General features: G+C 36.2%; 1 protein-coding gene across 1 annotated transcript in view; it reads left to right on the plus strand.

The window, feature by feature from the left end:
* The window catches only part of MALRD1 (MAM and LDL receptor class A domain containing 1), a 294,175-nt gene that overhangs the window by 175,624 nt on the left and 94,327 nt on the right, over nucleotides 1-24,224 (plus strand). The window contains exons 28-29 of the mRNA XM_075143913.1: nucleotides 6,266-6,446; nucleotides 22,765-22,893. Of these exons, the coding sequence (XP_075000014.1) occupies nucleotides 6,266-6,446; nucleotides 22,765-22,893 (310 nt within the window). The remainder of the gene's footprint in view (nucleotides 1-6,265; nucleotides 6,447-22,764; nucleotides 22,894-24,224) is intronic.

Below are 24,224 nucleotides of genomic sequence, written 5' to 3' on the forward strand. Positions count from 1 at the left end.
ATGAAATTTTGTTAGCTGATCTGTCGATAACATCGGACTTTCAGGATTTCTCGGGTTGAGTTTAGGGGATTATAAAGTATAGAATTACAAAACAGGTTGTAAAAATTACGTTCTGAGGAACTTTCCAGAAGTGTTGTGCAGTAGTAGTCTGCACTAATAAATAGTGGACAACATGCCATGAAGAAATAACTCCAAAGTAGAAATACAGATGATAAACTAGCAGGCGTTCTTCTATCCACTTTCCTGTAAAGCTTATGGGTATGACCAGCAAATAATTCTCTTTAACTGTTTTTGTCTGCAACAAGATTAGGAGATCATTAAGGCTACAGAGACTGCTGGGTCCCTCCCTTCCCACTGTTCTGGGATGGAACAAATAAGCTTTTTGCAATGCTGGATGAGGACACTAGTGATAAATCGGACTAAATTTATCTTTTTTCTGCTATAGGTAGAGATGTATGTTACCAGCTCAGCTTGTTTGATACCAAAATAACTTTTTGTCTGTCAGGAGGTATAACTGGGAGACATGGCTGTTTCATTTTTGATTCGCGGAAACGTTTAGACTATGCTGGCTGCTATGATTATGTTTGCATAGTGAAACTTCTGCCTGCTCTTGTGACGACTTTCTGCACCTCTTTTCCTTCTAGGAAGTTCTAGTGGTTCCCTAAATATTTGCATAAGGAAAACATCTGAGATTCCAAGAACAAGAATTATTATAATACTTGGAGGTTTTATTGTTACCTCAGTGCTGTACTGTTGCCTCCTGAAATACTCATTATTTAAGTGCTATTTAAGTGTTAGGTATAATAATTGAAATATTGATAGGTATATACACATACAAACATGGACTTTTGAAAGGAGACACTGATTCACTGGGTTTTCAAAGAAGCTATGAAACGCTATTGGTCATGGCTGAGTCACAGAAGTGCATCCAATCTTAACTGTTGGCAAGAATTTTTCCTAGACTTCACTTGCAATGGAAGGAGAAATATTTACAGAGTCCTTTTCCCACAAGAGGGATGGGACTCAGGAGGAAACATGGATTTGTACATTGGAATAGGTAATAAATGGGCAGTGGATTCCTGTATCATGAGTTAGACCAGCATAGGAAGGAGCTTCTTGATAATGAATAAAAGATAAGGCTGGGACTATGGTGCAGAAGACACTTTAAAATTGTTTATTTTGGTATTATAGATAGAATTCAGCTAGAGAAGGTGAAATCAGTTCACAAAGAGGCAAAATAATCTAAGGAATGGGCTGTGTAGATCATAAAGCAAGAGTTGGATGAAGGCTTTAGTAGTCCTCAACCTATGAGATGATGAGAACTTCCGAATTTTAACTTACGATGTTCTTTGAGATGTTATGCAGAAAGAGTTTACAAAATACTATATAGATCACATAAGAATTTAGAAGGATTTTAGTACTGATAAAATTACAAGCCTGAGTGGCATGCAGATTGTGGGGTTGTTCACAAGTCAAGGAAACATCAGGAAAAAAGATTATTTTAGCCACATTTCCCCCCACCTGAGGGAGACATCCACAGAAAGATATTGAAGAGATAGTATGAGATTTTAGTCTGAACAGAAAAAAATCTGGTGGTTGTCATGTGTTAGCAGTGATGCGTCATTGTTAACATTTTGCTGTCAAACGAGATATCTTGCTAAAAAAATAGACTCCGACCAAGATTTTAAGGTAAAAATATTTTGCTTGAGCATTCTGTGTCAGTGAGATCAGAGAGCCTCTCTTCTCTTCTCTTTCAAAGACTTGCATATATGTAATAGACAAAAATTATAATCATCTCATAGTTCAGAACTGCAATTTAGCCTCTTATTTGGAAAGATAAGGTGTTTTTCTTTCATGTATACTGGTTTGTGGATGTTATTTTTTCATGCTACTTTGGAATACCTTCTTTGGCTGAGGATGGTAGGCTGGTGGTTTAAGCGATGAAGAATCTTGTCTATCACTCTGCTTAGCTAGAGTAGAAATGCAGGCAATAAGAGGATACAAATGGGAAACTGGATGATGACATGGTTTTAGAAATGTAAGGTAGACTGTGAGGTGAACAAATCTGAACTTGAAGGAAGGCCAAGGCAAATGTATGAGATGTAAGGAAGATAATGTGGCTTTGATTCAAAAGTGTTGGTGTGAGGAAAAGAGAGACTGGGATTATGTGCAAGCAAGTGTAGCGAAGAAGGTTATGTTGAGCCTAGAGTATGATGCTTACAATGCAGAAAAGGGCTGTTTTGGTTGGGGTTTTTTTTTTTTTTTTGGTAAAGGACCACATGCAGCTAGACTCCTGCAGGGTATCTGGAAAATGGGATTTCCGCCCTGACCAACAGCCAGTGTAATCACTCCCCCCCCCCCCGCCACAGGCAGCACTGATGCTATCCACCAAAGCCACAGATCTTAACCATCTTTTATCACTCTGTTGGAGCATAGAGTTACGCTGGGCATTTTGCCACCAGCCCAGGTTGAAGAGCAATCTAGACACTCACTATGAGTATGTGTCAGTAGAAGAATACCCTCATAAAACAGACAGAAAGGTGACTGTGGCCTCCAACCTCCTCTGTGCTGAGACACATTTCTTCTCATTGTCACATATCTCTTTTACATATCTCTCTTTTACATTAATACATGTATATGGGAGTGAAATGATCAAAGGATTTCTGGATGCAATGGGCAGGTCGAAGCACAGACTGATTTTTTTCCCCCCTCAGGCCATATTTGTGTTTGTTTTAGAAGCAAACACATTCCAAAGATATGAAAGAAATGCCAAAGCACCAGACAGATTAAATGGCTGGAGAATGCAGAAAACAAAACAATAATTCATGAAACGGAATCTGCAAAGCTTACAAATGATGATCCTCTCATGCCAAGTATGCATCCAGAAGAAGTGTATAGCTTACACCCCTTAGCCAAGCCAGCTCCACTGTCTGGGCCTGGGGAGAGGAGGAGAGCCAAGCTTCCTGCTTGTCTCTCCCTTCCCACCTCTTCCTTGCCTGTTTCATGCAGACCATGTGCAGGGCTTGTGTTTTTGAAGGGACTTTTCACTCCACATAGAACAGCCTTCATGTTATGTAGAGCTGCAGCAGAGCAAGTGAAAAATCAGCCTTTCATGCTTTATGAAGTGCTGCTGTTGTATAGGAACAGGAAAGGAAATGTCTCTTTCTTCTGCATTTTATTTGTGTACTCATATTTAAGAATTTGTGAAGTGCAAAAAGACTGTCATTTCTGTTGTAAAGTTTCTATCTGAAAAAAATTCTTCCTAGGAAAAATTATTTCAGTGTCTCAATGTGGAAAAAAGATTTCCCAGTTCCTGTAACTGCATGAAGATTTGATACTTTATGGTTATGATACTATATACAAATTGATTGCTACAATATTTTTATGTGGATATTTCTAAAGAAATATGTGATCAGTATTACTTGTTACTCACAGCATCCTTTACTCAAAAATCAACATGATAAACATGAGTCTGAACAGAATGTCATGTAATAAAATATAACATGAAATCAATCAAAATCAGTCTAACACCAGACGTGATGCTCATATTCGGGTTAACTGTGCTACATTTAACATTTCCATATTTTATATAAATGTTTATCTCTGTGTATTTTAAGAAGCTCCGCTGACTTCCATACATCCAAACTTAAACACATGTAATTTTTTTATAGATTTGGGGCTTAGTGTTGGGATAGATACAAGCTCTGAATTTTTCTCTCTCACTTAAATGCATGAAAGTAAAGGAATTTCCTTGTCATTTAGTAGTATTATTATTATCCACTTCATTTTAAATGAAGTGAATTCAAATTCACCACTAATACACAGCACTGAGCTACTTTTGTAAAATTAATCAGTAATTTCTTATAAATAATATTTGGAAATTTTCCCATACCAAAGAGTTCTCAGGGGTAGACAGAAGAGGTTCCAGATAAAACAAATGGATTGAATGTTAAAAAGTGCTTCTCTTCTAAGTTTTGTTTTTGTATTCCATGTTGGAGACCTTAAAGCCAAATGTAACTCATCATAACCATCCATTTTATTCATGTTATGGATAGATGGAAGACATTTGCAGACTAAACAAGTTACCCCAATAATATGTAATACTCTTTTGGAGGTTATTCAAAAATATCAGAATCAATGGAATAGATATTGTTGAGTTACTGAAATAATTAAGTTAAATTGTTGACTACATATTTGATGAACAGGAATAATATGAGTAAAGTTAAGATTGATTTGTCAAACTGTTTTACCACTTGTAAAATCAGCTTCGATTACTGTATCTACTCTTTTTGAGCTCAGTGTTAATATAGAGTCTTCTATGCTGTGTTTCCAGGTTGAAATGTAAGTGGAAGTTTTAGAAAGGGTCTCTCACTCGTTCTGATTCCAGTCCCCTTTAATTGCATTTATTATAGGCCTGAAAAGGGCTTCTTCACTGGGAGGGTGGTTGGTCACTGGAAAGGCCTCCCCAGGGAAGTGGTCACAGCACCAGCCCTGTCAAAGTTCAAGAAGCATCTGGACGACGCTCTTAGTCATATGGTTTAGTTTTAGGTAGTCCTGCAAGGAGCAGGGAGTTGGATTAGATGACCCTCATGGCTCCCTTCCAACTCCAGATATTCTATCATTCTATGATTCTATTAAATGAATGGATCTCTGATGTGATGGCATATAGAGTCAGGAGTCTCACTGGGAGAAATACATTGAGAAAATCATAACCAGTTGTCATTGACCGTGGAATTAGTCGTGTAAAGCGCCAGTGAAGTCCTGTTATATTATTTTCTCTTTAATGGACTGTGTCATTGGCTTTGAACCAATGAGACATAACTGAAGAACCAATGCCTAAACTTGCCTCTGTCGGTGCTTGTGTGCTCAGTCATCGTGACTTATAAAGGACTGCTATCACCACTGGTCCAACACCATTAGCAGTGTGCAGCAATAGAGTTGTTCAGCTGAATATCTATGACTTTACATTCTGTTATGGAGACCCTTCCCTGTGTTTTCTTTCCTGTTTAGCAATTTAAAGTAAAGTTGCCATTGTTTTCAACTAACTCCTTTACAGTTCATGATGATTTTCCAGAACACCATCGTCAAGCCACACTTCAGTATCTCTATGTTTTGGTAGGTCTGAGGACCTCCTTCTAAAAAATATCAACAATTCTGTGAGTTCCCTGATTCAGAAACAACTAATATAATATTTTTGTGCATGCTTCTCTGCACTTTCCTATTCAGAATACAATATCTAAGCACCAAGATTCATTTTCTCATCATAAATATGCATAAGACAATCTCATTAACATAAATCTGATCTAACAGGTTTACCATGTATAAAGAAATGTAATTAATTTGCTTCCCTGCCTATTTTTACTGTTGTCTCTATTTTCCTTAGATTTTGCTTGTTCATGTAGTTCTTTCTTAGAACCTTTGTTATGCATTACATTTAGCTGTTTGATGCATCACACGGTGTTTTTATTAACTCTAGCTGGAGTACTAATGGGTTTTGATAAGAAAAGACTAGCAAAAAAATTCCCATTTATAATTTGGATTATTATTCACACAGTCATGAAGAAAAATAATTTTGGACATATACAAAACCTTTGCAAATATTTACTTTTGGTGCTATCATATATACGTATCACCCATTCACAGCAATTGAATCTGGTGCATCTGCATTCTAATACTACTATTAAAAAATGAAGCATGTTTTTTGCTGCTGATTTGCCAGTTAGGGGACATGATTGGACATTTAAAGAAAAGCTTTAAAATATATTAGCATATTTGAAAATCAGAATACTCTTATTTACCTTCAAATAAACTATATTAAACATATGATTATGTTATATTTGTTAGTTTTTCCTCCCTTGTATTACCATTGGCACAACTTTTTAAAGATTCTACCTATCTGATACCCTAGTTTTAAAATGGTAGACTAACCTTGCATCCAGTAATATATTCTAAACACAAAGAATGAATCTCAGTATTATATAAAGTTAAATACAACTCTACCAAAATGGACTGTTTTGGAGTTCAATCATACACATAGTAATTTCTGTACCGAGACTCCATCTACTATTGACGTTTATGTGATTTGTACGGTAATCATCTCATTTCGCTACTTTTCTTGTTATCCTAGCAAAGTATATGTTTATCATTTCTTGACAAAACTGAAAGGGTGTCTTTCAGTCTTCGCTCTGTTTGTATTTTTTTTTTTCAAAAACTGATAATCCATACTTACATATATCTTACTCTATATATTTTATTCAAACTTCAGACTGATGATGGGATTGTGAAAATATGGAGTGAATCAGGAAATCATGGTGATGAGTGGAACAAAGTCGAGTTACACTTGGGGAAACTGAGGAATTTTGAAGTTATCTTTGAAGGCATTCGTACTAGAGACCTAGGAGGAGGAGCAGCAATAGATGACATAGAGTTCAACAACTGCACCACAGGTAAGTTCAAAAGGGAAGTTTCTAGAGGGATGCTAAAGGAGATGTAGGATGTTCTTGCTTGTTTTTAAATACATCATGGTTTTACTGTTTTCATCATAATGTCACTGTTCATAAAATCAGTTATGAATACATTGTTTTCACTCTTATAACTTCAATACCATTTTCTACTCATACAGTAAGTCTTGTATTAGTGCAGCATTCTCACACTAAATTATTGCAGATAAATACAAGAAATGCTTGAGGTTTTATTTCCTTAATTTATTTGGTTTTGAGTAAGAACTTTCCTTCTTTAATTCATTGGTAAATTATTGAGTCTCTGATGATGTATATAATAATTTTGTATAAATTATGTCAGATTATATCAAGTGAAGCCTGTAGTCTCCCTGTTATAGCCTAAGGACTCTTGCCATAAAAATTACTTGAAACTACAAATGAACGACTGTCACTATTCCTTTTCCAAATTCAGTTCAAGTGTTAAGGCCAGCAAAGTATAGAAAACCTTTGACCCTTTCACAGGGTACTCAGTCTATTTAATTAATCCTTTTGTGGACATAGGCTAAAATAGGAATAAAGAGTTTTCCTTAAAAAAAAAAAAAAGATAAAAACTGGGTGGATCGTTGCTTCCATCAAGAAACAATGTGGTCTTTATCCCTGGTAGGAAACAGTGTGACACAATGTAAGTGGTTTTGTTGAGTGAGGCGATCATTACTGACACCACATATCGACATTCTATGAGTTTTGGGGAAGTTATTTGGGCAAGCTTTCATCTCCTGATGAAAATGAACCTGAGAAATGCAGGTTTTGCATTCAGAAATTGCTCTGTGGTGTAAATCAAAGAATGGAAACTGGATACAACTTGGGACCTACTTCAGATCTGCACTTTAATAAAACTCTAAGGCAGATGTACCCTTAAAAGCTCTTCCAGGCACATGAACGCCAGTTATTCCCTTATGCTTTTTCTAAGAGTTTCATTGTCCCCACTGCTATGCATGTGATTATTCTCCAAAGGACAAGGGTAGATGGATTAGGATACCCTGGTAGGAGATGGGAGGTCAACATTCCCAAATCATCTTGAATAACAAAGAGCATGCTGATCTCTCTTGCAATTTTTTGCCAAGTTGTGCTCAGATGTATTGATTCATACAGTAGGGTCTAGGTAAACCACATTTCTGGGATTCTTTCCCATTTTGGTGCTACAACAATTTAGACACTTCATTTCACAGTCAGATTGATGAAGATATTCAGCAAATAAAAATAGCAGGATTTATTTTTTTAAGGAAGAAGAAAACTCCCTGTTAAGTTCATAAAGATGGTATTAACCTATCTTCATATAACATAAAAATATTTCTGCTTACTCTTAAGTCCACATATTTTATAATAACCTGGAAATAGATATTATGTAAACATAACTGGAAATATTCCACAGAGTTGTCATTGCAAGGAAGGCAATAGTTTCAATAGGAAGTTGGAAAGCTGTCATATGAAGGATCTTAAATCTCTTAAAATGTTAAGATTGCTGAAATTTACATTGGTTTTAGTCTATGACTCTACAAATCTGAATGTTAATAGTGCTTTATAACCAGTCTTGCATTAAAATACCTTTGCAGTGAAACAGTTCAGAAAGTAACTTGGGTTTATTACTACATAGCAACTATTTGTTTTACAGCACTGCTTCAGCAAGAAGCTCTGTTGGCAAAACAGTTGCACCATGTGCTCCAACTACTTTCACATACTTACAGCTTCGGCATAGTAATATTCCTGTGTATTTTGCAGAAAATTATTGTTTATGAAGATGGATCATTCAAAGGAGGCTTTTCTCATAGAAGTTTGAAATACACAGTTGAAGCTCAATATACAATACAAATACAAGTTTTTTAAAGATTGAATTAGAGAAGTTGAAAACCCAAGATGCTAATCCTTTATAGAGCTGTCACTTGCATGGTGGATGGTTTTGCACTGTAATAAGGTACAGTCTTTATACAATCAGGAAACATTCACTTACAGCATCCCTGGTACTGTATGCTAGGCACAGCAGGGTTTTCATTAAAGTTTAGGTGTACGCATCCTATGGGAATATGTTTATGCTTATGTCTTTGCTTTTCAGCAGGATCAGAGGCCTGTCATATATTTGCTTTTTAACTGTAGGTATGTGTATGTGTGCAAATGCATGACTGTAAAAAAACAAACCAAACAAACAAAAAAACAAAAAAACAACCCATCCCCCCCATGATTTTCCTGTCTTTACAATGATATTTAGGCTCAAACCAAAGTCAAGAGAGAATCATTGCATTGTCTTTAATGCTTTTCACATCAGCTCCGTGTACGATTTTTTTGCCTTCTACTCTACAAGTTGAGATCTGCTTCCTTAATTTTCTCAAGACTTTTGGTATGCTGACCTTCCTGTTGGCATGATGACATGAAGGAGCCTAGTCTGACCTTTTTCGTTCTTGTTGTTATTGATTATTTACGTTTGTAGAACAAACAAACAAAATACATTTTGCCAGATTCTCAAAAATAACATTTCCCATCTGACCCAAGCCTGGGGCATTCAGGGTAGAGATTCAGGATGTCATGTCTAAATTGGTTTTTTGCAGTGCAGGTTCACAGTTTTATTGTGTCTGTTGTAACAAAGCTGAAAGACAGCAAACACAATCTCACTGTGGCCAAACTCAAGGAGAAGAGTAGCATACAAACCAGAAGGGGTCAGGGGTTTCTTCTCAATAAAATGACTTGATTTACAACGCTTATTCTTGTACTGTGTTTGTAACTGTAGAATTGCTGAGCTAGACACATGGCCAGGGTCCTCTAGGGGAACTGAAGGCCACATCTGTATTTTCCACTGGGACTTATAAGGTTAAACTAAAATTTTATATAATATTACGGATATTCTGGCCACGGTAATTACATAAGTGGAGGAATAGACCACGCATAGAAAAACCTAGAAGATAATTGAAAATAATTAAAACTTGAATAACAGGCTTGAAATAAACAGAAAGGAATGGAAATGAGAAAGCCTTAAATAGCATGGAAAAAAATTGAACGTTTAGCTGCTTCCCAGCAGATGGCATGTAGTGGTGGAGAAAAATGTTAGAGCAATTCTGGAGCTTTCAGATATTTTGGGATAGCCACAGACTGTCCTTTTGGAAGGTGCTGAGTGATATTGCTGGATCATGGTTTACTGTCAGCACAATAAAATAATTGCCTCTTTGCAGAAATAATGGAGAGTGGAGAGAGTGAAGAGAGAGGCAGCCTGTGTGAGGATTTTTGACCCGTGAATATTAGAACTGCTTTTATACAGTATGGTAATATTCAATGGTTATAACAGAGTTTAATAAATCCAAAAACTTATTTTATTGTACATATACATCCCTCAGCTTGCTTTCATACAGTGTGTTATAGAAAGAAGTTGTACACATCATAAGGGAATCTGCCTGGAGGTGGATTAACTCTGCAGACTTCTTTGCTCTTCACTTACATAGCTGTGATTTATATAGCGTATATTATACAAGGATTTTCAACCAACAAAAGAGAATCTTTTCACTATTTCCTTTTAAAAATTAATTAGTTAAAAGCTTCTATATCAGTAGAATACTACAGATAACTTTATTTATTATGATCTGAGCTTCTAGGGCCCTATTCTGCAAGACTCATTTCCCTCAGGTCTCACTAATTTCTATGGAAGTGAAGGTCAAGAAGCAACTGTGGATTTATTGGAAATGTGAGAGGTCTTGGAAATATTATCAGAGATAGAAAAAAAGAAGGTATAAAAGATTCTCATCAGTTGGTTGTGAGAGGGTAAGTTATGTTTTGATAGCAAAAATAATTTAAATTCCAAATCTGCTATCTTTTCATTTTGCAGGTTTAATTGAAAAATGTGAAAAATAGTGGAGTCACATCACAGCCAGAGGAAGATTGTTCTTAATATTAAATTAACTAATTTATTGATTAAATAAGTTTGAATTTTTTTTCACCTTCTTGTACAATAATTCTTTATACAACTTTAGTGACAGACTGTCCTATGTGACCTGAATGGAGTTTAGAGTGGTCATCTCTTGTGCTTTTTAAAAATTGACTTTGACCATTCATGAGGTTATTTGCAGGCTAGAAAAAATTGCCTGCAATTTTGCCTTAATAAAAAGGTAAAATACCTATAAGTAGTGTACAGAATAATCCCTAATGATAATTTTATTTTTGAGACTTCTGACACTTATCTTCATGATAACATCTTCTAAAAATCCTGTCAGAAATAAGCTATGGTCTGGTAACCTTAAAGAGCACTTCAAGCATTATTGATTTGCTTTTCCAGCTGATGGCTCGCTGTCATATAATAGTCAATCAAGAGGGCAACTCGTCAGACATACTTGTTGCCAGTAGTCGGAATATTGTACGTCTGTAATTTTAAAGAAGAGTACTCCAGATACAAAACACAGAGTATAAGTATGGACATACACCTTATTCAGCCATATCATACATACTGATTTTGGCATCCCAGGGCACCACCTGAAAAACGAACAGTGAAAGATAAATGAAAATAAGTGAATCGTAACTCTAAATTAAAATAAAGCAGAAATTTCTAGAATAGTTGATTATTTAGTTGTTTTATATATTTTTTCATGGTCTGGCAATTCAGTGCGATATAAGTCCAGGAAGAAGAAAGAGCCACTACAGCTCCAGCAATCTTTGTGGGTTGCCTGTTTGGGATCAGACTTCACAAGCTTTTCTTCTCATGTTTAAGGTAAACAGGATACACATTCAGTGTGGTATTAAAATTATATTTAGTTTTTAAAAGAAAGCAAAATCAAAATACACAGTACTCAGGAAATTGATTTACCAAATTGAGCTAAACAGAATTTTTTTTTTTTGTTTTAAATATAATAAAGCTTGCTTGCCTGGTGGTAAACTTTTTCTTTCCCTTTCTCCTCATATATTTGTATTCCTCCTCACCTAGTGTTTATGGCAAAGAACATAGGTGAGGGTACTGCAATCCTTTGAACAACTTTTGACAATCCTTTGAGCTTCCATGCTCCTATAAACAAGAAGATTTGAAAGTCTCAGCAGAGAAATCCTTTCTCATTAGAACTCCATCCTAGCTTTGCAGACCAGAGAGAAAACAACTAAAACATCCTAGTGTTTGGGTGCATAAGTGAACTTTTTTATTTTTAAAATAAGCCAGTGTTTTCTTTGAATCCTCAGCTATGTATCATGCAAAGCTTTACATTTAGTAGAGAATTTAGTTTCTTCTGCTCAGACACTTGAGAAAAGTTCAAACTCTTATAACAGAAATATTCAGTACAAACCTGGCCCTGAAGTGAGAGGGAAGGGAATTCAGGCAGAGAAAGCTGCCGGAGCTGATTTAGTCACTCAAGATATACATTTGTATTCAGCCAGAATGTATGTCCAGTTACTCAGGTTTTTTGATCTTTTTCTTTTTCTTTTTTTTTCCTCTTGAAAATATTTTAATGTTTTATGATGTTTTTCACTTGTTTTTATAAATAGGTCAATGTCAGGGTATTCTGACATGGGACACTGGAATTGCATCACCTGGCTAAAACTTCTCAGTAAATGTGCTGAAATTAATGGTAAAATTGTTATTTGTTAGTCTAATGTTTGGATTTTGCCTTTAGAAGGTAATTATTCTTTGATTTCATGGTGAGCTGTCAATTTACAAATTGCTGATATCTATTGAATCTGCTTCACTGCAGAGGAAGAAAGCTCATTTTGAGAAGTCTAGTAATTTTTGGTAGCTTTAACTTAATTTGTGTTACTGTAATATGCATTAACATGAACGTGCTTTATCCTTTTTGAGTGAAAATCTTACTGAATTCAGATCTCATTACACACAGTAGAGAGTACAGATGATGCACAATTTGGTTCTAGGCAAGAAATAATCTACCTTCTGGAAACATGAAAGTCAGCCACAGCTGCCTTCCACAAGACATCCAGAATGCCCTCGTACAAAGGACTCAGTGGGGAAGGCAGTGTGCTCAGGAGAGATGCGGAGGAAATACAGGCTCCCTCAACCCAGGGACTGAGGGCTGCCAGAGTTACACTGGGGGAAGACTTGAATTCCTGCACAAGTCATGTTATGCACAAGGTGATTGCTTAAAGGGCATTGCATATTAAGACTTTCTAGAAACGTATGGAAAAATATAAATTCATTTTTACTGAAGAAGAAAATATTATATAGCCTGGCTTCAGGGAATGAAGAATATTGCATTTGACAATCTTCTTTGAAAAGATTAAAAGAACGGAAAGAAAAGAAATATGGCACCAGCTTAAAAATCACAGTATTCTCTACTTTTTATTGCAATGTACAGAAGTCATTTACACACCTGAAATACTCCAGGATTGCTATTTCTGTTTGAGATTATGTAAAAAATGCATGAGAGCTTAACCAAAAGATTTTTTCACCATCTTTTTCTTTTTGCAACTCTCAGATTGTTATTAGGAAAACACTTGCATTTGCCACAGATTTTGAATATGAGAAACAAGTTTCAGCTTTTACCTCACTTTTCATGAAGAAACCTCTGTGGCTTTTTCAGTTTCTGTTTATCTCATGTGAAACTTTTGAAGAAAAGTTACTGACTTAAAAGATACTTTGGTTTGGTAGTAGGTGGCTGCAAAAGCAGCTTTTCAGTATAAAATTAAAATCTCATGATTTTGACATTCACTTCACATATTGCTTACTCTTCATATCTGATGGTAGATTCCTTAAATCCACATATTTCGAACAGGCCACAAGAGAAGACTTGTCATGGCTAGTAACATATACAGGGTAGAGATGGCTGGATTTTAACTTTTTTTTAACCTCACAATCATTGTCTATAAAGGTGGTACTAGAAGAATGAACATTGCCGCAGCCTGAGTTCATTTTCATAGGAAATTATTGTAGAAGGTAGGCACCCTTCCAGTACGAATAAACTGCATATAACAGTTGATCTTCTGTAACCCGTCATACACCTCCATGCAATATGACACCCAAGATGACTTTCACATCTAATGATGATTCTGCAGAGCCAGGGAGAGCATTCCGCTGAGGAAGCGCCTCCTTGTTGCAGATAATTGCGACTTGCACCTGTGTGCTGTACTCCATTGGAATGTCACAACCACCCCTGTGGACCATATTCGGACAAGTTCATGTATAAAAAAAAAAAAAATTCATACAAGATGCTTCTAAGAAATCTATGATAAGGGGAGAGAGTGTTGTGATTGAGTGGTTTGGATTGATTCTGCATCACAGTGGAAACAACAGCTTGACAGTAATTTTGTAGGGTAAATATCGTTGAAAAGCTCTAAAAGTGATCTATTCAGCTGAACTTTCTGAGGTGTAATGTAGCTCTACACTGAAATCAGGATGGAGACGAGACAGGGAGGGGAAAAAGGACCAAGCAGTAGAGACCACATGTCCAATTGCTTCAGGAGATATTTTTCTCTGGTTGAACATATTCACAATTACTGGGAAATAGAATTTTCTACAAAAGCATCACTTGATTTTTTACCTTATCTCTTCTTCTCCCTTTCTTTTACCACTTGCAGGCTCCAAAGAGATAAAGCCTAGAACACCAGACCCTCACTCATTGCTCAGTCCTCAGTGCTTCTCCCTAGTGTCTTCTTTAGTATTAAGCAAAACATGGCAGCTCCCTACATGAGGGTACTGTGAGCATGAGCTCCTTATCCTGCTGATACGTTCTATGCCAAGGCTGGTCTTTCAGTCATAATCAAATATAAAAACTTCTGTCCTTGTTTGGTGTGGGTTTATATATTCCATGATATCAGCACTAGAAGTTGACGAGAATTTTTTTCTTTTGTATTGCTTGGGCCGGAGCCAGTTGTACATTTCCAGAACTATGGATGATTTTTTTATTCTTCCAGTTTATTTGGTGGCCTTAGGCACCATAATACTACTTGCTTTGAGCATCTTTAGAAAGCCCATTGGCAGACTTTTGTATCTACAGGTGAAATTCTCTCCTAAGAGTCAATATAATTTGTTAGATCTGCTGTTTATGTCAGATCCAATGCATACCTTTGAATTAAATCTGGCCTTTTAAATGACACATTCTGTGAGGAGAATTCCCTATGGTTTTTTTGAATTACAAAAGAACGTTATTTGAAATTATATCTAGCTTGCATGAGTAGAAACTTTTCATCTAGTTTTCTCTGCAAATGATTGCCAAGGTCATCCACAGAGAGAAACATTATTGATGAGTTTGCTGATAGAGTTTTAATGTTCTATAAAAAGTGATGTAGAAAAGGGTACTGAAAAATTGGGGTAAGCAAATGAAAAGCTTGATGCAAATTGTGTTTCATAATTTCTGAACTTCAGAATACTCAGTACAGTTGAGTTCCAGTCCTAATGAAACCTTCTAGGAGCTTGTATTTCATACATTTTAATTTAAACGAAGGGTGAAATTTGGAAAGTAAAGTTCCTTTCACTGAATAATATTTTCAACAAAACCTTTTAAATTTTTTTATCTTTGATTATTCCTATATCTCAAGTATTGTGGAAGAGGGGAGGGAACTGATATAAGTACTCTCACTATACAACACAATTTAAACAACAAATAATAGAAAGAGGAGAATTTTCAATTGTAATTTGAAAACATTTCTACTCAAAAAGTACCTTAATTTCTAAAAAGACAAATGGGGGGAAAAAAGTCTCATTTCCCTTGAATATATGTTACATGTTTCATTTCATACTGTTGACATGGTGGTATTGTACTGTTAAGTGAGCGCATGCATTCCTCTTGGAGAGCAGAGAAGATGAGGCTCTTGGTAAACAGCAGCTCAACCTACTTGAGCTTGAGCTACATGGTGCTTTTCAAAATAGCTCAAGGTCTTGTTCTCTGCAGCCTTTAGCAACCATAATAACTTGGGATTTACCATATGCCTTTCACAAGCATATAGCACCAGCCAAACATAACCGTTGACAATCTATGTAAAAGTCTTAGGTGTTGTAACGCAACACCACAAGAGCATCTCTTCTGTTTGGCTGGGTGATCAATCAGTTCTTTCATGATAAATATTTTAAAAAGGAGAACATTCATTGTGTCAACCTAACACCCAACCTACGAAACTTACTGGTATCTATCAAAATAAAAAAATTTTTGCAGTTACCCATTTTGTTTCAGACAATCAAGATCTATAGCTTATAGAGCTGATATTTGGCCTGTCTAGTTCTTTCCATGATTTTAGACGTAATGGATATCACAGGAATATTTTCATCTTACAAAGCATTGGTAAAAGAAAGCTCTTGTGCTCACAGAGTCAGAGAAACAGTCACAGTCCCAGTGCTGTCCTTTAGTAGCAAACTTAAAGAAAAGACGACCGTTTTCATGAGTTCTTTCATAACTCATCTTTTCCTGGTAACTGAAACAAAGTGTATGGGTTAATAGTGTTGTATTTATCAGCTATCTCCAAATGAATCTTGTAATGTCTATAAATTCTGTGAGTACCATATGGGCTAGTCTTCCATAGATAACATATACTGGAGATGGATATAAATATATAGCTTGTGATGTATCCACAGTAGAGTCACAATTTATTTGTGGTATGCATGACGTGCATCTGTGTTTTGCTTGTTTTTTATGTATATACAAACACACACATGTATTCTTACTAGGGAAAGTCTTACCTTTGCTGGTATTCTGAGAATTACATTGTGCAGAACAAAACATGTAGAAATGAAAGTGAGTGTATGTAAATGCAAGTTCTATGGCAACCATCATTAACATGCTTCTTTTGTAGGGTTTAGTGATCCAAAAGCCAAGCCAGTTCTATTGGTCTCTTAAAAACTACTTAGAAGATTATATGGCTCTTTGCAGCATCAATCCAAATTGTACTTAATTGAAAAGTGATATCCTGTGTATGCTTTTCTCTTTTCAAGTACTGCCATTTCATTTGGCATAGGGATTTGCATAACGTGTAGTCAGTAGTTACTACTTCATCTAAAATATGTCTTGTACTAGTTTCCTGTGGTGTCCTGGTTTTCAGGAAATGCTGCAGTTCCAAGGGGAAACCAAATAAATGGGTACGATAAACCATTAGCATTTTGCGATACTGTGATAATTGTTTTAATTTTTTTTAATTTATGAGAATCTAATCCCCAAGTATTCACTGTAAGGGAAAAAAAGGTGGTTTACAAGGTTATGTGCTGTGGCCTGTCAACTTTGATTTAGGACAAAATCAATGGTTTAATTGCTCCACTGATTCGTGTTAATCTAGTTATTTCTACGCTGATCTAAAGCTTGGTTGTTGTCATAAGCTATGAAATTCTTTTTTGTGTTTTTGTGTTTTCATATTCTATATTATTTTGTTTTGTTTTGGGGTGGGGTTTTTTGTTGCCTATATTCTCTTTTTGGGGGAAAGGAATGGATAGTGGTCTTTTGACTTGCAGCATATCTGTATATTCTTCAGATCCCACAAGTTTATGGACTGAATAATTGTAGGAGAAGAGAGAGAAAAGCATAATGAAAAACAAAAGTAACTTGTCAAAAAATATGCAAGAGTGCTGGAAATTAATAAATATTGTTGGAGCTTCTGTTCTCATTAAAAATACCAAACACCCCCCACCCCCAATTTTTATAGCTCTATGCTGTTCCTTTATCACTCATCCTACGCCTGTAGACCAACACTCCATACCTGTATGTACATTTTTGATGATGTAAAATTATGTGTAGAACTGAGCAAACAATGGATTGTTCAGTTTAGTGGCTAAACCAAAGATTTGGAAGAACATCAGGTCAAAAAAGAACATTTATGGCTTTTTCATTAAGTGCAAGTTTCTTTCCGGTCAACAGTTTTCTTAAATTAAAATGAAATGTTTTCTTTTACCTTTGGGTATCTTAGCTCTCTTCAAATTTTTCATAGCATATTCAGAAATAAGCTTAGTACTTATCAAAAACATTTCAACTCCCTGTAATCCCTCTCATTCCCTTTGTGTGACAAATCCACATTTGTGTATTGGATATTTCACTGTTTTCCACCTCTGACATTTTCATACATGGAATCAGCTCATTCTTTTGCTTGCTGTGGCTCACTGATCCATTTTAATGTTGTAGCTTCTCACAGATAACTTCAGAGTAACACAATGAGCAACGTACAACTGATTTTTTTTTTAATTGTAATTTTTGTCCTAATTTGTTTGCAGTGTGTTCAACAGTATGTTATTTTTTTTTCCTTATAGGTTTCTTGAGCTATTGTTAGAAGAAAGAGGCGAGAAAGAAAATTTGCCATATTTTCTCATGTTTTTTCTGCTTAAAATAGTTTTTCTATATGTTTGGATTTTCGTGGAATGTTGTGACTTAGATGATTAGGAAAAAAAAATTACATGCTATATATAATCAGCCATCATCCAATACATATTATCTTTCTACTTACTGATGATCAAAGTACAACTGAGGAATATGATCAGTCAAAAAGCTATATATGCCTGTGTGGGACAGGCAGTCCCACACAATCAACTTATGCAATGAAATAAGACGTAATGAAAATTTCTCATTTTATCTGAAATGTCAGCTTCAAACATATCTTAAGCTGTTCATTAGGAGACATAATTTTGCTTTATACTGCAACTCCCTAGAGGGTGGTTTGAATACCGTTCTTGGAAACATCCTTCTCCAAATTCAGTACTGATAGACTAGAACTCAGATTTTGGCAACGCTGTAATTTTGATGACAAAAACTAGAAATGGGCAAGATAATATTTTGAATGTCCTTTCTTTTTCTTTGTTCAAAGTGGTTTCTAACATGGTTTTTTGTTGAATTTCAGCTCAACCCTCAGAATGAAGAACATATTTTCCAATATGTTCTTCAATACATTTTTCTAATTAAATAGAATTTTTATATTATATTTAAAGAATGTCTGGTAAAAATGAAACTTCTAAGTTGTAAATTCTGTGTGAAGTTGGTTATTGGGGTTGTTGATGCTGAAGTTGTATTTTACGGTTAAAACCCACCGTATTTCTTGTTTTCATTTAGTTTTTAACTGGTGTAGGAATTCTGGTCAGAACAAGTGCGTACTCTGGAAAGTTGATTTTTAATGCCACAATTCTCAATAGGAGTTTAGAATATTTTGTTTGACTATGCTATGCTAATGCTGGCACGTTAATTCTGAGAGGGATTTTATATTTATCTCTGCCAAAAGCTGTGGCAGAATTTCCATCATTATCATAAATGTAACCTGGTATCCCTAAAAATGACATATAATGAATAATATTCTTAAATACTAGTTTCTGGTATGCTTGAAGTACTATAAAGTAGCTTATTAAAAAAAAAACCAAACAACTGTAATTAATATTAAGTACTAAATAGAAATGATAGAGTAACATAACCTTGTCTTGGTTAAAGGTAAAAGGAGGTAAAGGTGAGGAATATGATCAATCACAAAGCCATGGGTTTTCAAATGTCATTCCCCTGTATGGTGATAATGTACCTCTTTCATGTGCAGTGAAATAAGATGTCAAAATTATTGTACCCTAATGGCTCTGCCATTAAATAATTTCTGTCATTATTTAAGCCACTGAGTGACTTAAGGAAGTCACTTAATTTTCCAGTGCATCATTTCCAGTGCATGGGAGGGAATGGAGATGAAGGAGTTAGACTCCTCTCATAAGTGCCCACTGACAAGACAGAAGGCAATGGGCACAAATTAAAAAAACAGGAAATTTCATCTGAACACAAGAAAACACTTTTTTTTACTGTGAGGATGGTCAAACACAAGCACAGGTTGTCCAGAGAGGTTGTCAAGTCTCCACCTGTGGATATATTCAAAATCCAACTGGTCATGGTCCGGCACAATCTGCTCTAGTAGAGGCTGCTTGAGCAGGTGGTTGGACTAGATGATCTTGAGAGGTCCCTACCAAACTCAACTATTCTGTGATTCTGTGGTTTTCCAGAATTTAGGATAAGCCATATTAATGAATTTTTTGGTAGTATTTTCAATCAATTTTTATCACATCATTTGGGAGAGGTGTGAAAACTGCCTTAACCATCACAAATGCTTCAGTCAATTTTTTTCTCAAGAGTCCACTCCGCTGGTAAAGGCTCTCTGCCACATGGAGTCTCTGTAAAAAGTAGCCCTAGATTTTCCTGTATTTAAGGCATCATGGCAATGCTATTGTCTGTGGATTCCCTGACACCTAATCAGACCAAATTGACAGTGTAAAATTAAAAACAAAACCAACAAGACAGATATCAGTTTGAAGTCAGTTTTATTTATATCAAAGCTCAGGGATGTATGTATTTCAAAACTGAAAATTTAACTCAGGTCCTGCAGGTAATCAACCTTACCACAGAATTTTTTTTTTACCTATTGTCGTGAATTGGGTTGATGGTTGGACACGATGATCTTAGAGGTCTTTTCCAACCTGTACGATTCTATGATTCTATGAATGAGTGGTTTAGAGGCTGCCCAAAGAATACTTTTGAAGGTATTAGCAGAAATTGATTTTAATAGAAATTTACAAAAGTGCAACTTAACGGAGTTCAGTGAGAAGGTTCAGTCTATCACTTACTACACGGATGAAGCATACAAAGGAAAAGAGCATGGGAAGCTGAGAAGTCCTTGGCTAGTGTAAACACTACTTAGCAACAACTAAAACATCAGCATGTTATCAACATTATTCTCATACTAAATCCAAAACACAGCACTATACCAGCTATTAGCAAGAAAATTAAATCTATCCCAGCTGAAATCAGGATATCATGTTAGAACTGAGTTGGGATGATTTATACAGAGGCTGAGAAAGAAAAGGTTAAGGAAAACCCTCCCGTTGAGTCACGAGGTTCAGAGAAGACCCGGCTGGATCTACCCCTAGTCCCAGACTTGGTCAACCATATGTGTCTAAAGATTATGTATGTTTAGCAACAGTCTAAGGTTCATTCACGATCTTAAGATAGATCATAAGATTTTAGCAGACTATATTTGCTAGCAGGTATTTCCATCAATTCACACACGCACGCACACGGATGCAAAGATAAATATACAAAGATATACCTGTTAAAAATCCCCCTCAAGTTCAATGAAATACTCATGTAAAATGTCTTGGCATTTCTCAATGGGCGAAGGGTTGAGCCTCGAGGAGTGTTACAGCCCAGGTCCCATGCCAGCTGGCGACGGTCCTCCGAATATTGCAAACTCGAGAGTTTGCAAACTCTGAGGAGCATTCATCTCAGAGGGAGATTATGGGCGCAGCCCGCTGCGGTCCAGGAGAGCTCAAAGGGTCTCATGCAGGATACCATTTACAGGTGCGCAAGATGATTGACCTTAGTCATCTGTAAATTTCCATCCTGGCCACAGTCCAAGGTGGTAGTGACTAAAATTCTGAAGGTTTCAGTGTTGTTACAACTAAGCTACAACTCAGATAAGATGACGCCTGGGCCAGGCAGTGGGAGTACATTCCCAGCCTCAGCCATGCAGAGTTTCTGATATGGTCAAGGATATGCTCAACCGTCAGACTCAGTACACCAAGGCCAAGGTTTCATGGGAATTTCTGAGATCAATGAGCGGCCCAGGAGAAACAGGGAATGCACCACCACAACTATTCGTTCTAAATATTTGAGTTACATTTTAATGCCGTGTTGTTGCTCTATTCAATATTACCTTGTGTACATGTTTAAACTAAACCAAAAATTTAGTTCTCCTTTCTTATTTTGCCTCAAGGAAAATGTAGTTCCTCAGTCTGTAAAATTCAATAAGTACCTCTATTTGAAGAGATTAAAACCTCGACAACAATAACTTCCCCTTCTGGAAATATGGGCCTGCACAAAGGTAAATATCAAGGTGTTCTATCCAGACTGTGTTTAATGATGTGTCACATTTTAGTCATGTTTGAAGGAAAAAATGAAACATATTACATTGAATAGAGTCAAAACACATTCTCCTAAATGTCTTTTTGCACAACTTGGAGCTCTAGACTGAAAAACAATCTTAGGTTAACAGGAGTGCATCTTAAATGCTGCATTTGGGATTATCAGAATGGTTTCAATTAGTGCTAATTGAAATTATGCACCCAGTGCACTGAACTAAAAAATAATTTATCTAAGTTTCTGTATAGTCTGACAGTTCTGAGATGGCTGAATCTCAGCACTGTTTGACTTTGGCCCTAGCACTTTATGTGCAAGTTATTAAGTTACTCTTATTTTATGACACGATTTTCACTCGCTTTCAGAGATGATCAAAAATTGTTATTGTAAAACAGGTCCTCTTACTAAATACCATAAAAGGAATTTCTGGGCAGTTCACACACTCAGAGCAGATGTTTCTCTAAACTCTTCAAACAAAAAGTTAAACATCTTATAAAGGCTTTAAAAGTTTATGCATTTGTGCTGGTTTTGACTGAGATAGAGTTAATTTTTTCCATAGTAGCTTGTATGGGACTATGTTTTGCATTTGTGCTGAAAACAGTGTTGATAACACAGGGATGTTTTCGTTATTGCTGAGCAGGGCTTACACAGAGTCAAGGCCTTTTCCTGCTTCTCACACCACCCCACCAGCAAGTAGGCTGGGGGTGCACAAGAAGTTAGGAGGGGACACGGCTGGGACAGCTGACCCCAGCAGACCAAAGGGATATTCCATACCATATGACATCATGCTCAGCATATAAAGCTGGGGGAAGAAGCAGAAAGGGGAGGGGACATTCAGAATGATGGCGTTTGTCTTCCCAAGTAACAGTTACGTGTGATGGAGCCCTGCTTTCCTGGAGATGGCTGAACACCTGCCTGCCAATGGGAAGTAGTGAATGAATTCCTTGTTTTGCTTTGCTTGTGTGTGCGGCTTTTGCTTTCCCTATTAAACTGTCTTTACCTCAACCCACGAGTTTTCTCACTTTTACCCTTCCGATTCTCTCCCCGATCCCACTGGGGGGGGAGTGAGCAAGTGGCTGTGTGATGCTTAGTTGCTGGTTGGGGCTAAACCACAACAGCATTACACAAATGTTGTATAACAGTGATTTTTCTCAGTTTAAAATGTTCTTTTTTTCCAAACGGTGTCTTGTAGTTATGAGCAGAATAAAGCCTTTAATCTACTTTTCGACAGCTCACGGAACCCTTTTTTATGGAACGTGCACAACAAATACACTGGGGAAACAGTGTTGATCCTGAACTGAATTTTCTTCCAGGCAAAACATCCTGCCCTGGAAGCTTTGGGCAAGGCCAATACAATAGTCTAGACAAGCATAATGTACCATTAAAAGAGTGAGGCCAAATAATATCAATTGGAAGCAGTAAATCACGGAAGTCATGGTGTATAATGGCTAAACAAATAAAAAAGAGTATCCTTTGATTTAATTACAATATTGATTTAAATGTCTTGTTGCTTTCAGTTGGAGAGAATCCCAGGGAATGCCCTGCCCTCACTGATTTTGTGTGTGGGAATGAGAATTGCATAGAGTCTCAGTTCATCTGCGACTATAAAACGGACTGTGAAGACCTATCAGATGAAGTTGACTGCAGTAAGTATCTCTTTGTATATTAATGTAATCTTCAGTTAAAATTATAACTTTAAATTCTGTAGCATAGCTTAGGTGAATTCACACGGCTGCTCAGAAGATAATTACGAGCAGGTTGCCTGCTCCCCCAACACAGAAGGTCTGACATTTTGAGATCCTCAGAGACATTTGCTGCAAAAAATATTTAAGTGTGATTTAGTTGCAAAAGTGTAACTTACTCAAACCAAAGATTAAATATTAAAAAACCCAAAAAAACAGTTTAAGGACTAAAAACGTATTTAAGGAATAAAATTCATGGGCTACAATACAAATTAACTCTGAGAAGAAATGTAAACTCATTTATTAAGTTGAAAGCATGTTGACCTGTCAATGTTGAATGAAAAAGCTAAGGAAGGAAATTAATGCACAATAACATTTAGACATGATTCTGATATAAAAAGTGATTATTTAAAAACAGACCTATCTTTCCTTTCAGATTAATGCTGTCTTTGTGATCTGAGTTGTGTCACTACTACATGTTCATTGTTCTTTGTTCTTTTGCTACTGCAGAGCTATGAAAATATTTTCTTGCTATTACTCTATTACAGAACAGTTGGATAAAATCCTATCTCTTTATATTTTTGCAGTCCTAGTGAATACTGAGACAAAATTTGTTTGTAGATATTCTTCTCTAATGCTGTTTGAGATGGAAAGACACACCTCAATTTCGAAAATCTGGATCAAGTTAACAGGCTTTCCAATTCAGACTTGAAACTCAAAAGCAGTAAAACATTGTGCCTTTGTTCCTGCTCCATGTCTTTGTTTATTTACAGTCATTGTCCAGACCAGACTTGTGGAGTAGGAAGCTTAATCAGTCCATATATACAGCTCAGTAATCAGTCTAACTCTTAACCTTCGAGCTGGAGGACCGAATGTTGCCCTAATGTAGATATGATCAAAAGTAACCTTGGTAGATAAAGTAAATGCATCACATGCATCAATTCAATGCTCACATTGTGTTGAAGTCCAAGTACTCCATTGAAATCAACCAATACGTGGTGATCCTTGAAAATCAAAGTCATTTTCTCTTGCATGGGATTGCTAAATGCTTTGACTGGACAGGGTTACAAAAATAATGACCCTTTATTGGGTGATGTAAATTATATTGGTTTAGCCAGACAGCAGACTCACAACCTGGAATACATGTGAAGATGTCACTATAGGAGATTTAACTTGGAGTTTCTCCCTCTTTATTGTTTTCATAAAAGTAAATAACAGTTCTGAAGTACATACGCTGAAGCCGGTGCCTCTATTTCTGGTTTCTGCCTCCTGCAGTGCTTGGTGTTGCAGTGAAT

The sequence above is a fragment of the Calonectris borealis genome, chromosome 2 (assembly GCF_964195595.1).
Source record: "Calonectris borealis chromosome 2, bCalBor7.hap1.2, whole genome shotgun sequence".
Classification (NCBI taxonomy): domain Eukaryota; kingdom Metazoa; phylum Chordata; class Aves; order Procellariiformes; family Procellariidae; genus Calonectris; species Calonectris borealis.